The 17,962-nt window shown below is 50.5% G+C and overlaps 1 protein-coding gene across 7 annotated transcripts in view; it reads right to left on the bottom strand.

Moving 5' to 3' along the window:
* Nucleotides 1-17,858, bottom strand: part of LOC145505869 (uncharacterized) — a 63,558-nt gene extending 45,700 nt beyond the window's left edge. For 4 of the 7 annotated variants that reach the window (XR_014053337.1, XR_014053336.1, XM_081489025.1 and 1 more), the window contains exons 1-8: nucleotides 17,458-17,858; nucleotides 16,153-16,254; nucleotides 15,541-15,681; nucleotides 14,798-14,947; nucleotides 11,850-12,073; nucleotides 9,846-10,077; nucleotides 3,396-3,617; nucleotides 940-1,089 (exon numbers count right to left, since the gene is read on the bottom strand). Coding sequence is in view for 5 of the 7 variants with exons in the window: in XM_081489025.1 (XP_081345151.1) it covers nucleotides 940-1,089; nucleotides 3,396-3,617; nucleotides 9,846-10,077; nucleotides 11,850-12,073; nucleotides 14,798-14,947; nucleotides 15,541-15,681; nucleotides 16,153-16,254; nucleotides 17,458-17,574 (1,338 nt within the window). In the remaining 2 variants the exon portion in view is untranslated. The remainder of the gene's footprint in view (nucleotides 1-939; nucleotides 1,090-3,395; nucleotides 3,618-9,845; nucleotides 10,078-11,849; nucleotides 12,074-14,797; nucleotides 14,948-15,540; nucleotides 15,682-16,152; nucleotides 16,255-17,457) is intronic. The other 3 variants (XM_081489029.1, XM_081489047.1, XM_081489057.1) reach the window with 3 other exon arrangements.
* Between the last annotated feature and the right edge of the window lie 104 nt (nucleotides 17,859-17,962).

Genomic DNA, 17,962 nt, shown 5'->3' with positions numbered 1-17,962 from the left:
GTTTAAAAATGGGTCCACAAATTCTTCCATCCTCCTCCCTTCAAGAGGCAGAGGGGGCAACTCCTGCTCAGCCCCTGAGCGAGGCAGGACTTCGCAGCTCACTCTCGCAAACAGAACTGAAGGTGTGCGGCTTCCGAGACCGGGGCGCGAAAGGCCCCGGGCTACATCCCGCGCTCTCGCTCTCAGAGGGTGTTCTGAGGAAAGCCAGGCCGTGAAGAGGTCCACACGGCAGGGACCTGGGCCTGTCCCCACCAGCCAGGTGAGTCTGAAAGCCTGCCATCCAGCCCTGGGGGGCCTTCCCATGTTTGCGTCCTCAGGAGGCCCTGAACCAGGCCCACCTGCTGCAAAGCACAGAAACTGGACTGTGACCTGCTCACTGGGAAGCCACTAAGCTTTGCAGTGATTTGTTACATGGCAGTGGATAAAGAACGCACACGGTTTTTAATTCACTGCTGGAGTCCTAGTTCTGACGATGTCTGGCCCAAACTAGCTGCTCACTGAACATGGCAGCTCAAAACACAGACATGTATGAAAACATACATGCCATAAATGAGGCGAAAATACAAAGGTACTTAAACTTCCAATGAGAATTCTTCTCACTATAAAATGATGGGTATGTGTATCCATTTACTCGCAGGATGATTTCAATCAAAACGGTGCTAATTAGTACTGTGCTGGGCCTCACAGTAGGCCACAAGTTATCAAAATTGGTTCTTTTAAGAAAAAAAAGCATGCCTTAAAAGGAAACTCGTAGCCAGAAAAAGGAAAATGGGAAGACATAAAGCGATCTATCAACGCTTTGTTCCAAAACCATTTCAGGACCACAGTGTGAGGGGGCAGGTGCCTTACAACGTGGGAGTCACATGAAAAGGTGTTTACCTTCCTTCCTCAGGAATTCACCACTATAAAAGTCAGACACAGTTCAGTAAAAGCCGTTACCTGTCGATGCATAGAATCCTTATCTGCGATTTCATTTCCAAGTTTATCATTGAGGTCGTCGTGCACAGAGGTGGCTTCGCGCTGGGCGGCAAGGTAGCATCTCTCAAGGGTAGTGATTCGCACCTCCACGTCCGTGTTCTGGACCATGGCCTACACCGGGCATTGCAGAGTAGAAAAGGTAAGTCATTATCATGGAACATTCCGATACACGTACGCGTAAAAAAGTTGGACTAAATCCTAAGTTTCAACTCAAAAATAAAGTTAGCGTCCTCAAAATTAAAGTCCTAGACACGGCAGTTTCCTCGGACGTGAGCAAAAACGTGCCTACTTAAAATGTCACATTTGCCACGATTGGCACCCATATGTCTGTATTAACGTTCTGTCTGGCCACTCGGTTTCCCAAGCTTCTCTTCAACATAATCAACCCAAACAGCAAAGAGTATACTAAACTACCCTGTTATTGCATGAATTCCAGGAGGAATGGTATCTGGCATGAAGTCACGACCTCTGTCTGCTACACCACACAGGCGGACTGGATCCACAAGAGGGAGGGACCTTCGACAGATCCAACAGGGACCTCTGAGGCTCGTTTCCTCGGGTAAAAGTCGGAAAACTCTCATGCAATTTCCTCAGAATTCAAGTAACAGTAATGAGTGGAAACAGAAGTCAAAGTTTAACACAACTGGAAGCAGCCTTCTCAAGCCTAATTCTTCTAAAGCAGACTTACACCACATGTATGAAAGGGTCAAACCAGGACCAGAACTTGCTGCTGGTGCAACTCCCGTCCGCCAGGTCAAAATCCACTGCAGGTCCCTCCGTAGTCGACTACTAAGTAACCAATGTGGGCAAAGGCCTGACATTAAAAGTGAAAGGTCTCAAGGCCGCTTTTCCCAGAATTCTCTACATATTGAACTCTGCCACCTAATCTCCTCCTGTTGCCAAAGAGTAGTGGGAAAAGGTTATACAAGCGTGCAAATATTCTGTTTTGAGTTCTCACATTGAGCTCTCACAGAGAATTACTCACACCAAGCTACTAAACAAGGACACCTGCTGTAGCACATGTCGGAGGGGTTCTGTCTGAGACGGTCTCACGGGGGAGGGGTGGGGCAGGGTGGGCGCTGTCTGCCTGCCTACAAAGGAGAGGTGAGGCTCACAGGAGGAGGCCCGAACCCTCAGCACTCTTCTCTTTTCACAATGACCGTTAGGCAGTTTCTCATCAATCATGACAGCCGCAGACACGACCACCAGAAACATCATGACTCTACATGGTTACACAGCACGGGCCTGAGGCTCTGAGGGTGAGCAAACGCCACTCGACCTGTCTGACCGCCGGTATCAATGTCACACATCCCCTCAAGGAGCAGAACCTCAGAAAACTAGAGAAGACGGCCAGGCAAGCTGCCTCAGCAGGGCCCACACAGCGGGCTCCCATCTCTCCGAGAGAACGGGCTCCACAGACGTCACCAGACTCGCCTGAGTGAACCCGAAGGAAATTTCAGCATCATCAGGTATACATTCGACAGGCAGGTGGGGGGGATGAACTGGGAGACTGGGGTTGACGTATGTACACTACTGAGACTATGCGTAAAGTCAACAACGAGTAAGGACCTACTCTACAGCACAGGGCAGTCTACTCAGGGCTCTGTGGTGAAGTAAATGGGTAGGAAATCTAAAAAGAGGGATATATGTAGACACACACACACACACACGTATATATATATATATATATATATATATATATATATAAATATAAATATAAATATATATATATATATATATATATATATATGACGGATTCACTTTGCTGTACAGCAGACATTGACACAGCAGTGTAAAGCAACTGCTAACTGCTAAGTCGCTTCGGTCGTGTCCGACTCTGTGCGACCCCACAGACGGTAGCCCACCAGGCTCCCCTGTCCCTGGGATTCTCCAGGCAAGAATACTGGAGTGGGTTGCCATTTCCTTCTCCAGTGTATCAAAGGGAAAAGTGAAAGTGAAGTCGCTCAGTTGTGTCCGACTCTTAGCGACCCCATGGACTGTAGCCTACCAGGCTCCTCCATCCATGGGATTTTCCAGGCAAGAGTACTGGAGTGGGGTACCATTGCCTTCTCCAAGAAAAAGGAAAGCAACTAGACTCCAATAAATGAATGAATGGATGAATGAATTTTTCAAAGAGGAACACACTGGGCACCCTAGAACTTGTAGAAATGAGGAGTCCACACCCAGGGTGAGCACAGCGCTAGGGATGCCCTCGTGTTGCTCCACTGCCAATGGACCGCCTGGACCAGGCCTCTTCTACCCCAGAGATCTCGACGCAGAGGCGGGGAGGCCGCCAGTCGCGGTCTCGCCAGCGCTCTGTGCTCCTACTCACGCAGCCATCCCAAAGCTCAGATCAGCCGGAGAACAAGGGACCCACATTCCACCTCAGGACAACAGACACGTCCGCTGTCACTCACTTCGCGGACATCCCGCTGTGGTTGTCTGTTCGCTTCCTCGGACGCGAGGAGCTCCTTCCTGGCCGTGTCCGGGTCCTCCTCCGGCTCTCTCACGTAGGCAGAGAGGTTTGCCAGGCACTCCTTCGACTGGCTCTGCTCCCCTGACTGCCTCTCGATGACCTCCTGGAGCTCGATCACCTTAGCCAGGTCTTCCTCGTGGCTTGGGGAGCCGTCGGAGGATCTCTAAGGGGGAAAGGAAGCCTTAGACAGACAGCCTTGTTTTGGGAGGGAGGGAACACAGCATTTCCGGGCAATCGGTGAGGTCAAAACTTTCTTCTGCACTCTGGGAGCTCACACGACCCTCACGGCCACTCAGATCTACATGGTGCATTGCTGACAGGTCCCAACAGCCCCGCACAGACTGGATGGTAAGGCGAGAACCAGACAGAGAGCGAGACCGAGGACTTGCCTTTCCATTGGTGCTTGGCATGTTTACTTGCTCGGGATTTACATCAAGCACCCCGTCCGTTAGTAGCTTTCCCCAGTTATTCTGCTCTTTAAGAATCATCTGCTAAACGTGAAGTCCACCGGACTTTAGGAAGCATCACTACGAACAAAGCTAGTGGAGCTGATGGAATTCCAGCTGAGCTATCTCAAATCCTGAAAGATGATGCTGTGAAAGTGCTATATTCAATATGCCAGCAAATATGGAAAACTCAGCGGTGGCCACAGGACTGGAAATGGTCAGTTTTCATCCCAATCCCAAAGAAAGGCAATGCCAAAGAATGCTCAAACTACCGCACAATGGCACTCATCTCACGTGCTAGTAAAGTAATGCTTAAAATTCTCTAAGCCAGGCTTCAGCGATAGGTGAACCGTGAACTTCCAGATGTTCAAGCTGATTTTAGAAAAGGCAGAGGAACCAGAGATCAAATTGCCAATATCTGCTGGATCATCGAAAAAGCAAGAGAGTTCCCGAAAAACATCGATTTCTGCTTTATGGACTATGCCAAACAAAGCCTTTGACTGTGTGGATCACAATCAACTGTGGAAAATTCTGAAAGAGATGGGAATACCAGACCATCTGACCTGTCTCTTGGGAAACCTGTACGCAGGTCAGGAAGCAACAGTTAGAACTGGACATGGAACAACAGACTGGTTCCAAATAGGAAAAGGAGGACGTCAAGGCTGTGTGTCCTTGTCACCCTGCTTATTTAACTTAGACGCAGGGTACATCATGAGAGACGCTGGGCTGGAAGAAACACAAGCTGGAATCGAGACTGCCGGGAGAAACATCAATAACCTCAGATATGCAGATGACACCACCCTTACGGCAGAAAGTGGAAAAGAACTAAAGAGCCTCTTGATGAAAGTGAAAGAGGAGAGTGAAAAAGTTGGCTTAAAGCTCAACGTTCAGAAAACTAAGATCATGGCATCAGGTCCCATCACCTCATGGGAAATAGATGGGGAAACTGTGGAAACAGTGTCAGACTTTATGTTTGGGGGCTCCAAAATCACTGCTGATGGTGACTGCAGCCACGAAACTGAAAGACGCTTACGCCTTGGAAGGAAGGTTTTGGCCAACTTAGATGGCATATTTAAAAGCAGAGACACTACTTTGCCAACAAAAGTCCGTCTAGTCAAGGCTATGGTTTTTCCAGTGGTCGTGTATGGATGTGAGAGTCGGACGGTGAAGAAAGCTGAGCGCCACAGAACTGATGCCTTTGAACTGTGGTGTGGGAGAAGACTCTTGAGAGTCCCTTGGAGTGCAAGGAGATCCGAACAGTCCATCCTAAAGGGGATCAATCCTGGGTGTTCATTGGAAGGACTGATGTTGAAGCTGAAACTCCAACACTTTGGCCACCTCATGCGAAGAGCTGACTCATTGGAAAAGACCCTAATGCTGGGAAGGATTGAGGGCAGGAGGAGAAGGGGACGACAGAGGATGAGATGGCTGGATGGCATCACTGACTCGATGGACATGGGTTTGGGTGGACTCCGGGAGCTGGTGACGGACAGGGAGGCCTGGCGTGCTGCGATTCATGGGGTTGCAAAGATTCGGACACGACTGAGCGACTGAACTCAACTGAAGTCTTCACTAAGAGATACTCTTCTATCAATCTCGAGGGGAGGGAGATGGGAGGGAGGTTCAAAAGGGAGGGGATATATGTGTACCTATGCCTGATTTTTCCTGCGATTTGACAGACAAGAACAAAATTCTGTAAAGCAATTATCCTTCAATTAAAAAATAAGCTAATTAAAAAAAAAAAAAAAAAGATCTCTCCTGGACGCCCAGCTTTTCCGCTGGTCCTGGGTCTGAGGACAGGAAACAGTGGTGGCAACAGTGTGGGGAACAGATAAACCCCTTCAGGGTCCAGACAGGTCTCACTTATACATGTGGGCGTGTGGTTCAGCCAGGGGAGGTTTTAGGAAGCATGCATGGAAAGTATTTTTATAAACAATGAGTGCGTCGTTTTAACCAACTAACCTGTGGCTTTGTAATGGGATTCTGTAAAGAATACTGATCCACTGCAGCTCCACAGGAGCTTGGTGACAACAAAGTGACTTACTGCAAAATACAGCTGAACTCGTTTAACAGCAGCTGGATAAACTGTGCACTCTCCCCTGATCTCTAACAACCACCCTCAGACAACAGAAGGCTACAAAAGCTAGAAATTATCCACATGGAACTGAAGAGGGATCAATCTCAAATTCAAGTTAAAAGAAGCATTTATAAAAATCAGAAAACAACAAAGAACAGAGCAGGGAAGTGACACACCTGGGCTGACTAGGACTGAATGCAGACAAACACCTGCCTCAAAGTCAGGGACCACGGCCAGGCCCTTCCCCCGGGCCTTGTCCTAAGAAAGGCCTCTGGGTCCCCAGCCTGGCACCCTCCGCCAGGATGGGAGCCCGCCCCACGGGTGCCCACGTGAGTCGGATGGGCAGTACCGTGTCCTCATTTAACAGGAGGGCAAAGCAGGCCACAAAGCGGGCAAGCGGCACACCCAGGTCACCAACCTCAGGGTGACGGAGCTACTCTGCTGTGCCCGGCAGAAGGGTTCCTGGGCACTGAGCTGCCTGAACCGGAGCGCGGCTGCCCAAGTCCTGTGGGAAGGCCCCAGGAGTGCTCCATCAGCGGGCTGGGAGCAGGAGAGGGACAAGGAAGGCCAGCCCTCGGGCCACTGGACTCCAACAACAGGGGCTCATCCAAGTGACCCGAGGGGAGAGGCAGCGAGCTCCCTCCTGAGGCTCCCTCCATCAGGGTTGCTGTGATGGACAGGAGGGCCTCTGGAGGAAAGCGGGATGGACGGCACCACGGTTAAGTGTCCAGGCTCTGATCAGACCAGTCTGCACCGCACCGCTGGGTATGCGAGCCTGGGCACGGTGCCCGGCCTCTCTAAGCCTCAGTGTCCATATCTGCTGAATGGGGATAACAGCAGCCTGGACCTCACCTGGGTGTCTGCGGGATTAGATGACGGGCTCAGAAAGCACTGGACACGGTGCCTGGCACACAGAGTCTCCTGCACACTGCTACCCACCGTCATTAAATTGGCTTCCCCCAAATCTAATATCTATGGCTCTGATTCAGTCATTTCTTTTAAGAAAACACTACGTGGAAATTCCATGGTGGTCCAGAGGTGAGGACTTGGCACTTTCACTTTCACACCGGTCTGATCCCTGGTTGGGGAACTAACATCCCATTAGCTGTGCAGTATGGCCAAAAAAATAAGTAAAGAAAATTTTAAAAATAATAAATAATACTATGTCTATTATAAATAAGCATGAGATGATTAGAAGGCAACCAAGTGGGAGAAAGGCAAACTGTTACAATTGTCCCAACCAATGACCTATTTCCAACAGAACCATCAGTTCAGTTCAGTTCAGTTCAGTTCCGTTCCGTTCAGTCGCTCAGTCGTGTCTGACTCTTTGCGACCCCATGAATTGTAGCACGCCAGGCCTCCCTGTCCATCACTAACTCCCGGAGTCCACCCAAACCCATGTCCATCGAGTCAGTGATGCCATCCAGCCATCTCATCCTCTATTGTCCCCTTCTCCTCCTGCCCCCAATCCTACCCAGCATTAGGGTCTTTTCCAATGAGTCAACTCTTCGCGTGAGGTGGCCAAAGTACTGGAGTTTCAGCTTCAAAATCAGTCCTTCCAATGAACACCCAGGATTGATCTCCTTTAGGATGGATTGATTGCATCATCAGCATATTTTAAGTGGTGGGTGAGTTTCATTACTTCTATTAAAATGTCAATCATCCACCAGTACGTAACCACATAGTGTTCATTCACTAACACGATAAGGACTCTAATACTTCACAGAGAAACAAAGGCATGCTAAATTACTAAATAGTTTACCTTTCGACGATGCTTCCTTAACTCACTAGACTGATAGATGCATGCAGAGAAATGAAGAGAAACCAGATTTATTGCGACTTTGAAGCTAAAAATTCAAGAATCAATATAGGCAAAGACAGTAAAGCAAAAATGACGGCAAACATATAAGTGAGATGTAGATTTAGAGAACATGTAACTGGAAACAGAACAATTTGTTGGACCACATTAGTTAAATAAGCTATTCAAGATTTACTAGAGAAACACTATACATTATTCCTCAGGAAGATACAATTCTATTACAACATCATGATTTGTTAAAGCACAGCACTGTGTACAACAAAGGGCCTTAACAGTTGTCTGTTCTCAGCCAAACCTCTCTATAAGTTAGTTTCTCTTAATAAAAAAAACATGTTATACTTTAAAATAGTAATTTAACTGACGAGGAAGTTGCCGTAATACCTATTTTAACACTGAACAAATCTAACCACCTGTTGGACATTAATGTAAAATCGTTACCTAGAATTTGATTTCAAACTTCTGAAAATAAATTCATTAAAGCAGGTACCCTATGAAAATATGTAAGAATGAAAGCTAGCATAACAGCAGGTGGAGTCTTCACGTTTTATGAACCATAGAAGATACTTTGTAAAAGAGTCTGGTAGAGACATTAAGCATGCAAAAGCTGATGAGATTTACAGTCTCAAATACAAGCACCAACACAGAAAGGATGTTGTGTCAAAAGTCCATTAATTCTACACATAAGAGGATCATTTCTTCAGGTAAGCATAATCTCAGTTATGAATTACACAGGTTCTGTAGTGTATCATCCATCTACATTATGCTTGTAACTGCACAGTGATAACAATAATTCAAACTTAGTGCTATGGGGGAAAAACACCATTTAATGAGACATGAAGACAAAGCAGAAACCCGACTAAGGGGACACACGCTGTGGACCCCAGACTGCTATGACCAGAGCAAGTGGGAGGACGGGGGAGGGGAGATGGATGGGTAAACTACAGCCTCGGGGGGGTGCGGTTGTGGGAAGCTGGGGTCTGGATTGATGACAACGAAGCAGACAACAGGATGAGACAGGAAATCAAAACCAACGATGAAAGCAGACACACCGTCAGAGAACTCCAGCAACAAGAAAAAATATACAGAACTGTTCTTTTACAAATACTCGGAAAGAAATCAAGCATGAAACCACAGAGAAATCGTCAAAGAATACACACTATCAACTAATTGGCCAGTGATGCATATTATAAAACCAATGTGTCAAAAGACCACAAAATAGACCAGTTATCACTTCACATGCCGCTAAAATGATTCACAGTTAATTTAATTATATGCTGACTAACAATGCAGCTAACATGAAATGGGTGGTAACAAAAAAAGTGATAATACAAGTGCAGTTACAAAGCAGAGTGTTGTAGACATGATTTCACAGGGTAAACAGCAATGCGCTCAGGAAACCTAAGCTAAACATGGAAGAAAGCAGGAACATGCGCTTCAGAGCTGCACACTCTGTCACCAAAAGCCCTAGGTCGTCATCCCATTTTTAGACTCAGAAGAGTGAGGAAGCCCAACTTCTTCCCTGGGGCCCTGGGGCACCAGGCTTTTAACCTGGTTTCACACCCAGAGCTGGCCTGAGCGTGCAGCCAGGTCCAGCAGCAAGCAGACCAGTTTAGATTCTTGGTTTTGTTCCCACCGCATGGCCTGCAGCCTGCAGCCAGGTATCCCCAATGAAAAATGTGCTGCGTGGGTCTCACACGCCAGGAGAGCTGCCTATGGTTACTTTCACAAGGCTGTCTACTCGGTGACAACAGCAACTTCCCTGCACCTGCTGTGTCCAGCACAGGCCGGGCCCAACGTTACAGAGGCAGGCCCTGGCTGAGTTCATGATGACGTGCTAAGCCGGTGGTCCAAATATCAAGACTAATTTGTTGCTGTGCGAGTATGGAATGATTAAAGACTAGGCAGTTTTTAAAAATCTTAGACCTCTAAGCGTAGCAAATGTACCTGAGTTTCTTCTGGGTAAAAACAGAAAAAACAAAAAACAAACAAACAAAAAAGAAAGCCAGTGTGCTGGGGGAGGGACGTGGCAGGGAGGAGGCAGACACATACCAGAGTCTTGATGTCCCGCTGGTCTACTTTCCGCGCCGAGCTGTGCCGCCTCCTTGGGGGCTTGGCGCGCCCACTGCTGGGCGGGCAGGAGCTGGCGAGCGAGGAGGCGGGACACAGGTTGAGGGAGCTCGAGGATTTACAACAACGAAGGTTGCCTAAGCTCCCCTTGCCCACCCTGCTCTCAGTATCCTCGGCCCGCTGCTCCGTGTTCTCCTTCTCTTCTTCGATCAACCTAAAATAGAATAAAACCCGTCACCTGCCTTTGTCAGCAGAGGAACGTGTCTGGACAACAAATGTGGGCTTGCATTCTGTGTCACGATTAGCATATTCCAGGAACAGTTGCTCAATTAACATCTCAGCAAAAAGGTTCAACTTTCCCTCTTTTCAATATTCTCAAACTTAGAATAACTTATCCTTGAGTCTTACAAAGTGGCCCCTGATCATTCTCGTTTGATTTGACTGGTTTACTCTAACATTCTGACGGGGCCTGGGTGGCGCCTCTCTCCCTGTGAGGAGATAACCTGAAGTTGACAACCTTTACCTTCCCTGCTCTCAGGGCAGAGATGCACGGCAGTGCCTCAAGTCTATTCCGCTGGGAATCAGGAACTCTGTACAATCAAAACAGTGAGCCACGAACAAGCTGGAGTTTCTAAACACAAGTCTCTAGACCAGATGAAGTGCTGAATTGATTTTTTTATTTTTTAGGTTGTCTATGTACAAATGCATCACTTGATGAAGTTCTCCACCAGCTTTGTGTGAGTTTCTGGACTCATGTCAATGTGCTGCATTAACCTAGAATTCACAGTTACTGCTCTTCTCCCCTAATGTCTCGCGGATGATTTTATATAGCAGTTTAAATATTCGATTATGCATATAACATGATTTTCAAAATAAAATACAAGATTCTCGCAGGTCGTCACCTCTCCAGTTTCACTTCTCCTTATACACCCTGAAAGTTTTTCACTGTTGATAACAAGTTGATGGAAAGAATTTACCATTTACCTCAAGTCAACATGTTACCTAAGGAAAAATCACTTTTACCTGACAACATGCTGTAAAAATAAACATATTAATATGTAACCGTTCCGTATTTCCTGGGGGAGGGGGAAAGACAATCTTTCTGAGCTGTCTGTGCTCAAACACGGCCCACAAAGCAGTCTGTCTCAGCGTCAAACGTGCAGGCGGCACCACCTGCGTTTGCTGGTTGTGCCCTTCACCCCTGCCTTTCCCCCGGGCCCCCCGCACTCGGCTGACAGGAACGGGCACCTCGGCCTGGGCTGACGTGACAAGAACAGTCTGAGCAGCAGCTCTGCCAGGTCCTGTGCAGGGTCACCGGCCTGTGGCCACTCTGAACGTGGACAAGGGACAGGAGGCAGAGCTGTGCGGGTGCGGCACCAGGCTGGCCTCGGGGCCCCCAGCCACCTGGCCGCACCCAGACCCAAGGCCCCTGCTCGCCATGAGGCGGGCCTTTGGATTCTATCCCGTTTGTAAACTGTTATAACAGCCCAGACGGTGTCTACAGAAAACATCTCACAGACACTGATGAGTTGAGAAGAACTCAAACACATGTCCTTGGACCACTGTCGTACAACAAGCCAACCTTCACACTGTATTAAGTTCAAAAGGAAAATGCAGATCTGAGGGGGAATTTGCCACCCCAAAACCCCAGCTTTTCTGTTTCAGGTGGCTTTTCACCAGAATGTGGGAGGCTCCGAGGGACACACGAGGGCGAACCTTCAGTGCTGGAGGGTGCACGGGCCGCAGGGGACACTGTCACGGCACCTCACCCACCTTGGGGCTCAGAGCTGGTGGGGGGACACCCCACAACGCCCCCCACAGCCCTGGCTGACTGAGCTCTATAATCAAGGGCAATCTCAGAACTGAAAATTCTTGAAGCAGACCTGAAGTCAGTTTCCTTACTATGGAACACTCAGCCTTCTCTAAGGAGAAGACAGCTCCTCAGAGAAGCCGAGTTTCTGGGGAGCTCGGCTCGGGCTCACCCACCGGATCTCTTCGTTGATGGTGTCCAGCTGCTCCTGAAGCATCACAGTCAGAGTCTCGGCATCGCCCTGCCCGCTGGGCGACAGCAGAGCGGCCGAGCTGAAGAGGGTGGCCCTGTCGCCCCCGCCGTCAGACAAGTCTGCGTCACTCTCGAACGCCTGGGCCACGTTGGCCGGCACGCTGGCTTGCTGCGCGCGCTCCCAGTCCTTTTCCTTCAGGGTCTGCACCTGGGCACGAGAGGACCACGTCTCGTCAGCGACATTCAGGGCAGCTCAAGTCTATCAGGAACTGAACACAAGTTTACATGGAAGCCCCAACTGTGGATAAACGGGCCATGCTTATGAGACACTGCCATCTCTTAAGCGAGCAGTACTGAAGAAACAGGCAGGAGGAGAACCCACTCCCTAGATGGCCTGGTGACATTCAGGTCTTAGCGTGGATGGGAGGCAATCCTATGAGGTTATTCACAAGGGTGGGCCGATGGAGTCAGAGACAAAGTCCGAAAATTACAACAATACATCTGTGCCTCCATCAGCCAGGCTGAAGGAAAATAAGAAAAAGAAATCCTTCAGCTCCGCAGCCTCTGGGTCCACCTCAGCGGTCACCACTTGTGTTACTCACCGAGGAGCGCCATCCTCGCAGGTCCCCAGCCCTCCGTTTTCCAGGCTGGTCTGAACACGCACAGACAGGCGCAAGCAGGGCCAGCAGGGCTGGGAGGGCCAGCCCCCCGCGGGGCTCCTCCCGGGGCGCAGGCCCGCGGGCTGTTCTGGGGGACGGCCCCTCACACCGCAAGGCGGCTCTGTCACCAGAGACGTGCGGGAGAGGGCCTGCTGGGCTCCGAGCCGCCCTCCAGCTCTCACACCTCACACCCTTCTCTCTGGCACATCTCCCCCCGGCCCACTCTCACCCAGGTCCTGCCTTCTTTCCCAGACATGACCTCAAAGCAGCCGAGGGGCAGCCTCGAGGTGCTGGCTTGCTGGCTCCCTGTCCCCCGTGGCCAGCGCCCTCGCCCCTGTCTTCGTCACGACCCCTCCCCAGGGCTGGGCCACCCCCTGCACTGGCTCCAGGACCACCTGCCATCATTCCTGCTCCTCTCCAGCGAACCAGCTGCATATGGCTTCACCCCCATCAGCTCAGCCAGCACGTCCTCTCCCTTCTCTCACCTTAAAATCGCACAAAGGGAACCAGCAGATTCCTCCTCCAGGGCTCCCTGCAGCGCCCACTGAGGGTCTCTGAGAGCTCCCTGGGAGAGGCCTCTACTGTCCCCCTCCCCGCCCAGTCTCCAGCTCTCTGCAAGCAGGCGGTGTGCCCCGCTCGCAGGGCAGCTCCCAGGGAGCTCTGAGGAACCCATGTTACCAAGCCCCCTCCTCTCCTTGCCCTCCCCCCACCCCAAGCATGTCTCTCCCTGGGCACCAGGCCCCGCCCTCCCTGGGGTTACTAGTCAGTCCCTTGCGCCCCTTCTCAACCTTGGAATGCGAGGCACCCCACAGCTCTACCCTTGCACCCCCTATCTCTCCACGGGCACCTGCCTGGTGACTTTACCTTGTCTGTGCCTTTAAACACCATCTGTATGCCCACGACCCAAGTCCACCTTGAGCTGAGTGAGGCCTCTCCTGGATCCAGGCCGGAACACTCAGCTGCTGACCTCACAGGTCCCCTGGACACCCCATGGGCTCATCCACCTCAACAGGGCTGAGGCCCGTCTCTTAGCTCCCTGCCCTGACAGCCCTCCTCAGCTCAGGAAACAGGCTCTGGCCTCGAGCTGCTCAGGCCTGAGCCCGGGGTCCTCCCTGATGCGGCCCTCTCTCTCCCTTATCTCCGCTTGTTGACACGACCCTTGATCTATCTCCGAGTGGCTACTTCTCTTCCGGCCTCCGGGTCTCTGTTCCAGGTCACCCTCCTGGTGTCACCTCGCTGGCCACCCTGTTCACACACGATCGTCCCCCCTCCTCAGACAACTCGGGCACTCTGGTCTCCTTCCCCTGCTCATTACTGTCCGACAGGCTGCGTGGGTTTAAAAATGGGTCCACAAATTCTTCCATCCTCCTCCCTTCAAGAGGCAGAGGGGGCAACTCCTGCTCAGCCCCTGAGCGAGGCAGGACTTCGCAGCTCACTCTCGCAAACAGAACTGAAGGTGTGCGGCTTCCGAGACCGGGGCGCGAAAGGCCCCGGGCTACATCCCGCGCTCTCGCTCTCAGAGGGTGTTCTGAGGAAAGCCAGGCCGTGAAGAGGTCCACACGGCAGGGACCTGGGCCTGTCCCCACCAGCCAGGTGAGTCTGAAAGCCTGCCATCCAGCCCTGGGGGGCCTTCCCATGTTTGCGTCCTCAGGAGGCCCTGAACCAGGCCCACCTGCTGCAAAGCACAGAAACTGGACTGTGACCTGCTCACTGGGAAGCCACTAAGCTTTGCAGTGATTTGTTACATGGCAGTGGATAAAGAACGCACACGGTTTTTAATTCACTGCTGGAGTCCTAGTTCTGACGATGTCTGGCCCAAACTAGCTGCTCACTGAACATGGCAGCTCAAAACACAGACATGTATGAAAACATACATGCCATAAATGAGGCGAAAATACAAAGGTACTTAAACTTCCAATGAGAATTCTTCTCACTATAAAATGATGGGTATGTGTATCCATTTACTCGCAGGATGATTTCAATCAAAACGGTGCTAATTAGTACTGTGCTGGGCCTCACAGTAGGCCACAAGTTATCAAAATTGGTTCTTTTAAGAAAAAAAAGCATGCCTTAAAAGGAAACTCGTAGCCAGAAAAAGGAAAATGGGAAGACATAAAGCGATCTATCAACGCTTTGTTCCAAAACCATTTCAGGACCACAGTGTGAGGGGGCAGGTGCCTTACAACGTGGGAGTCACATGAAAAGGTGTTTACCTTCCTTCCTCAGGAATTCACCACTATAAAAGTCAGACACAGTTCAGTAAAAGCCGTTACCTGTCGATGCATAGAATCCTTATCTGCGATTTCATTTTCAAGTTTATCATTGAGGTCGTCGTGCACAGAGGTGGCTTCGCGCTGGGCGGCAAGGTAGCATCTCTCAAGGGTAGTGATTCGCACCTCCACGTCCGTGTTCTGGACCATGGCCTACACCGGGCATTGCAGAGTAGAAAAGGTAAGTCATTATCATGGAACACTCCGATACACGTACGCGTAAAAAAGTTGGACTAAATCCTAAGTTTCAACTCAAAAATAAAGTTAGCGTCCTCAAAATTAAAGTCCTAGACACGGCAGTTTCCTCGGACGTGAGCAAAAACGTGCCTACTTAAAATGTCACATTTGCCACGATTGGCACCCATATGTCTGTATTAACGTTCTGTCTGGCCACTCGGTTTATCAAGCTTCTTTTCTATATAATAAACCCCAACAGCAAACAAAAAGTATACTAAACTACCCTGTTATTGCAAGAATTCCAGGAGGAAAGGTATCTGGCATGAAGTCAGGACCTCAGGAGTCAGGAGTGTGGTGGGCTACAGTCCACAGGGTCGCAAGGACTTGGACATGACTGAGCACGTACGCAGGCAACACTTTTTAACCATATAAAACTCTGACTTCGTACAGAAAAAATGTATTTACAAAAATTCAAGAAGCTCAAAAGTCAACTAGTTACATAAATACGTGCATCATCCACCTAACAAGGCAGCAAGTGTACAAATTCAGGACGGCCGGGTGGCTGGTACCTTCTCGCCCAGGGCCTTGTGGTGCTCGAAGAGTGACTTCAGTGCCCTGAGCACCTCCACCTCGCTGGTCATGCCGGCTGGGGACGTGCGGAGGGATGGCACGTACCGGGAAACCAGGCGCTCCAGGCGCTCCAGCAGCAGCTGCAGGGCAGGGCCAAAGGAGCGCCGTCAACCTCATTCTTGAACTCAGGCCCAATAACTCCTCTCAGCCACACGCTAAAGCTGAAACCACGCTAAGGCAAGTCGGAATCCCGCCAGTTCAGTCTCAAGTTAGAGTGGACTTCCCCAGTGGCCCGGTAGTTAAGACTCCGCACTTCAGCAGGGGACATAGGTTTTAATCCCTGGTCGGGGAACTAAGATCCCACACAAAGTGGAGCATGGACAAAAATGTAAGTTAAGAGAACTCTCCCCTCAAATGTACTAAAATTACATTAGCTCTCATCATAAATTTGAAGCAAGGTATGAGAACCCCGAACTGATCCACCTTGGTCTGCTCAGTGGGAAGATGTGAAAAATGACTTGAAAACCAGACCGAGTTTAAAGACAGCAACACAGAGCCCAGTGGTGACCCCCACGGGGCAAAGGGCAACACGTGAGAATCCCCCTACTGACCCTGGTGTTGCTCCTTTCCGCTTTCAGCTCAGCAATTTCTTCTTCTCGTTCAAGAAGCTGCTCCCTGCATACCTTTAGTTCTTTCGTAAGTTCTATAAACTCCTAGAAGACAGTGAAATGAGTAAGTAACTACATGCAAACACAAATTAAAAAGAGAGCGAGCCGCTGAAGACTGACCCTGTCAAGTCTCTCTAGGCTCCACACAAAGGATCTCCTTGTCCCTCCAGAGAAGAGGGGGTCCCCCTGACCCACAGACCACACAGACCACCACAACTCAGACCGGCCTGCAGCCTCCACCTCGACCTGGCAGGCACGCGGCAGGGGAGAACCCGGAATCCAAGCCTGCCTTCTCAAGACCCAGGGACGTCTGAGAAACTTTCCTAAACAGAAATCCTAACAACAAAGTGGATAAAGAGATTCTTAAATGACACCCAGACAAGTGACCTAGAACCACTGGGGAGAGCGAAGAACAAAGGTAAGGTCTACAAGGCCACCAGGCTTTGGAGTGTTCCTCTGGGAAAAAGGCTGATGGCACCCCAAGGCCATCCGTTAGCCTGACTCCACTGAAGTCACCCAGTCATTCAATAAACTGGTTAAAATGTTAAATTCACGTTATATGTATTTTACCACCATTTGCGTGCACATGGGGCCATCCACGTGGTGAACTCCCTCAAACTAAACCACACGGAGCCTTTCATTCTTCTGTTTTTCTTTGCAGAAATACAAAAATCCTGGGCTACGTATCCCCTACTACATACTGAGTATTCAGCACCCAGAACAGTGCCCAACTCTTGTGAGAGGCATGTAGTAGACATGTGAAGCTATGAGGGTGTACGTTATACACGTAAAGCAGTAGGTACCAGTCATTAAAATACTGGACCCACTGGCCTGTGCTCTGTTAAGATGGGAGACGTTAAGGGGCTTAGCATTTCTGCTTCAAGGACTGACTCTCTAGCTCGATCCACAGGCCCCAGAGACTCCTCCAGCCAGTATATCCCTTCTTTGGAAGAGGGGCGATAATAAGGGGCTTCGCCTTTCTGCTTCAAGGACTGACTCTATAGCTCAGTCCACGTGCCCCAGTGACTCCTCCAGCCAGTGTTGCCCTTCTTGTGGGGCCCCCGCCCATCCTCCACGCAGCACCTGCACAACCTCTTACAAGGTCCACCTGCTGGGGTCCGTCCTGCCCACTAAGGCCAAACGCCCTGGCCGGCAAGGCCCACAACCGTGCTAACAAAATGAAACACAAAGCCAACGCTTTGCCGGCTGAGGGCCAATCTAATGGGCCCAGACCCCGGCTGCTCTCACCTCAGGCCACTCTGCTTCCAGGACTTGGGCCGAGGCCAAGTTCTTCCTCCTCTTGGCCTTTGCCTTGGGCTTGCAGCACTGGAAAAGCCCCCAAAGGCGGGTCTTTCTGCGACCCATCCTCGCGGATGGGGGCAGCCCCCCACTAGGGGGCAACTGCTGATTCACAATCAGATGCCTCAGCACCCGAGCTATCACCACCGATCTCACACAATGACCACCGCTATTCACACTACGACCACCCCACTCTCACACACACTACTCTCACACACACAGCTCTCACACTATTACCACCGCTCTCACACTATGTCCACCAGCACCGGTGTCTCAAGAAGAAATGGCACGAAGGCTCTGCCTCCAGCACGTCTCCCAGGAGCCCGGAACCCGGAACCCACTCAGTCACAAGGGGCTCCATGGTAACAGGGGGGCTGGGCTCAGGCCCACCATCAAGGGCGCAGAGAAGGGGGAGGGGCTGCCAGAAAGACGGCAGGTGAGTGTGGGGTGTGGG

This window comes from Giraffa tippelskirchi, chromosome 1 (genome assembly GCF_054371585.1).
Source record: "Giraffa tippelskirchi isolate mGirTip1 chromosome 1, T2T-mGirTip1v1.2.pri, whole genome shotgun sequence".
Taxonomy (NCBI): domain Eukaryota; kingdom Metazoa; phylum Chordata; class Mammalia; order Artiodactyla; family Giraffidae; genus Giraffa; species Giraffa tippelskirchi.
The sequence above is the reverse complement of the archived record's forward strand: the minus strand, read 5'-3'. Positions and strand labels throughout refer to the sequence as shown.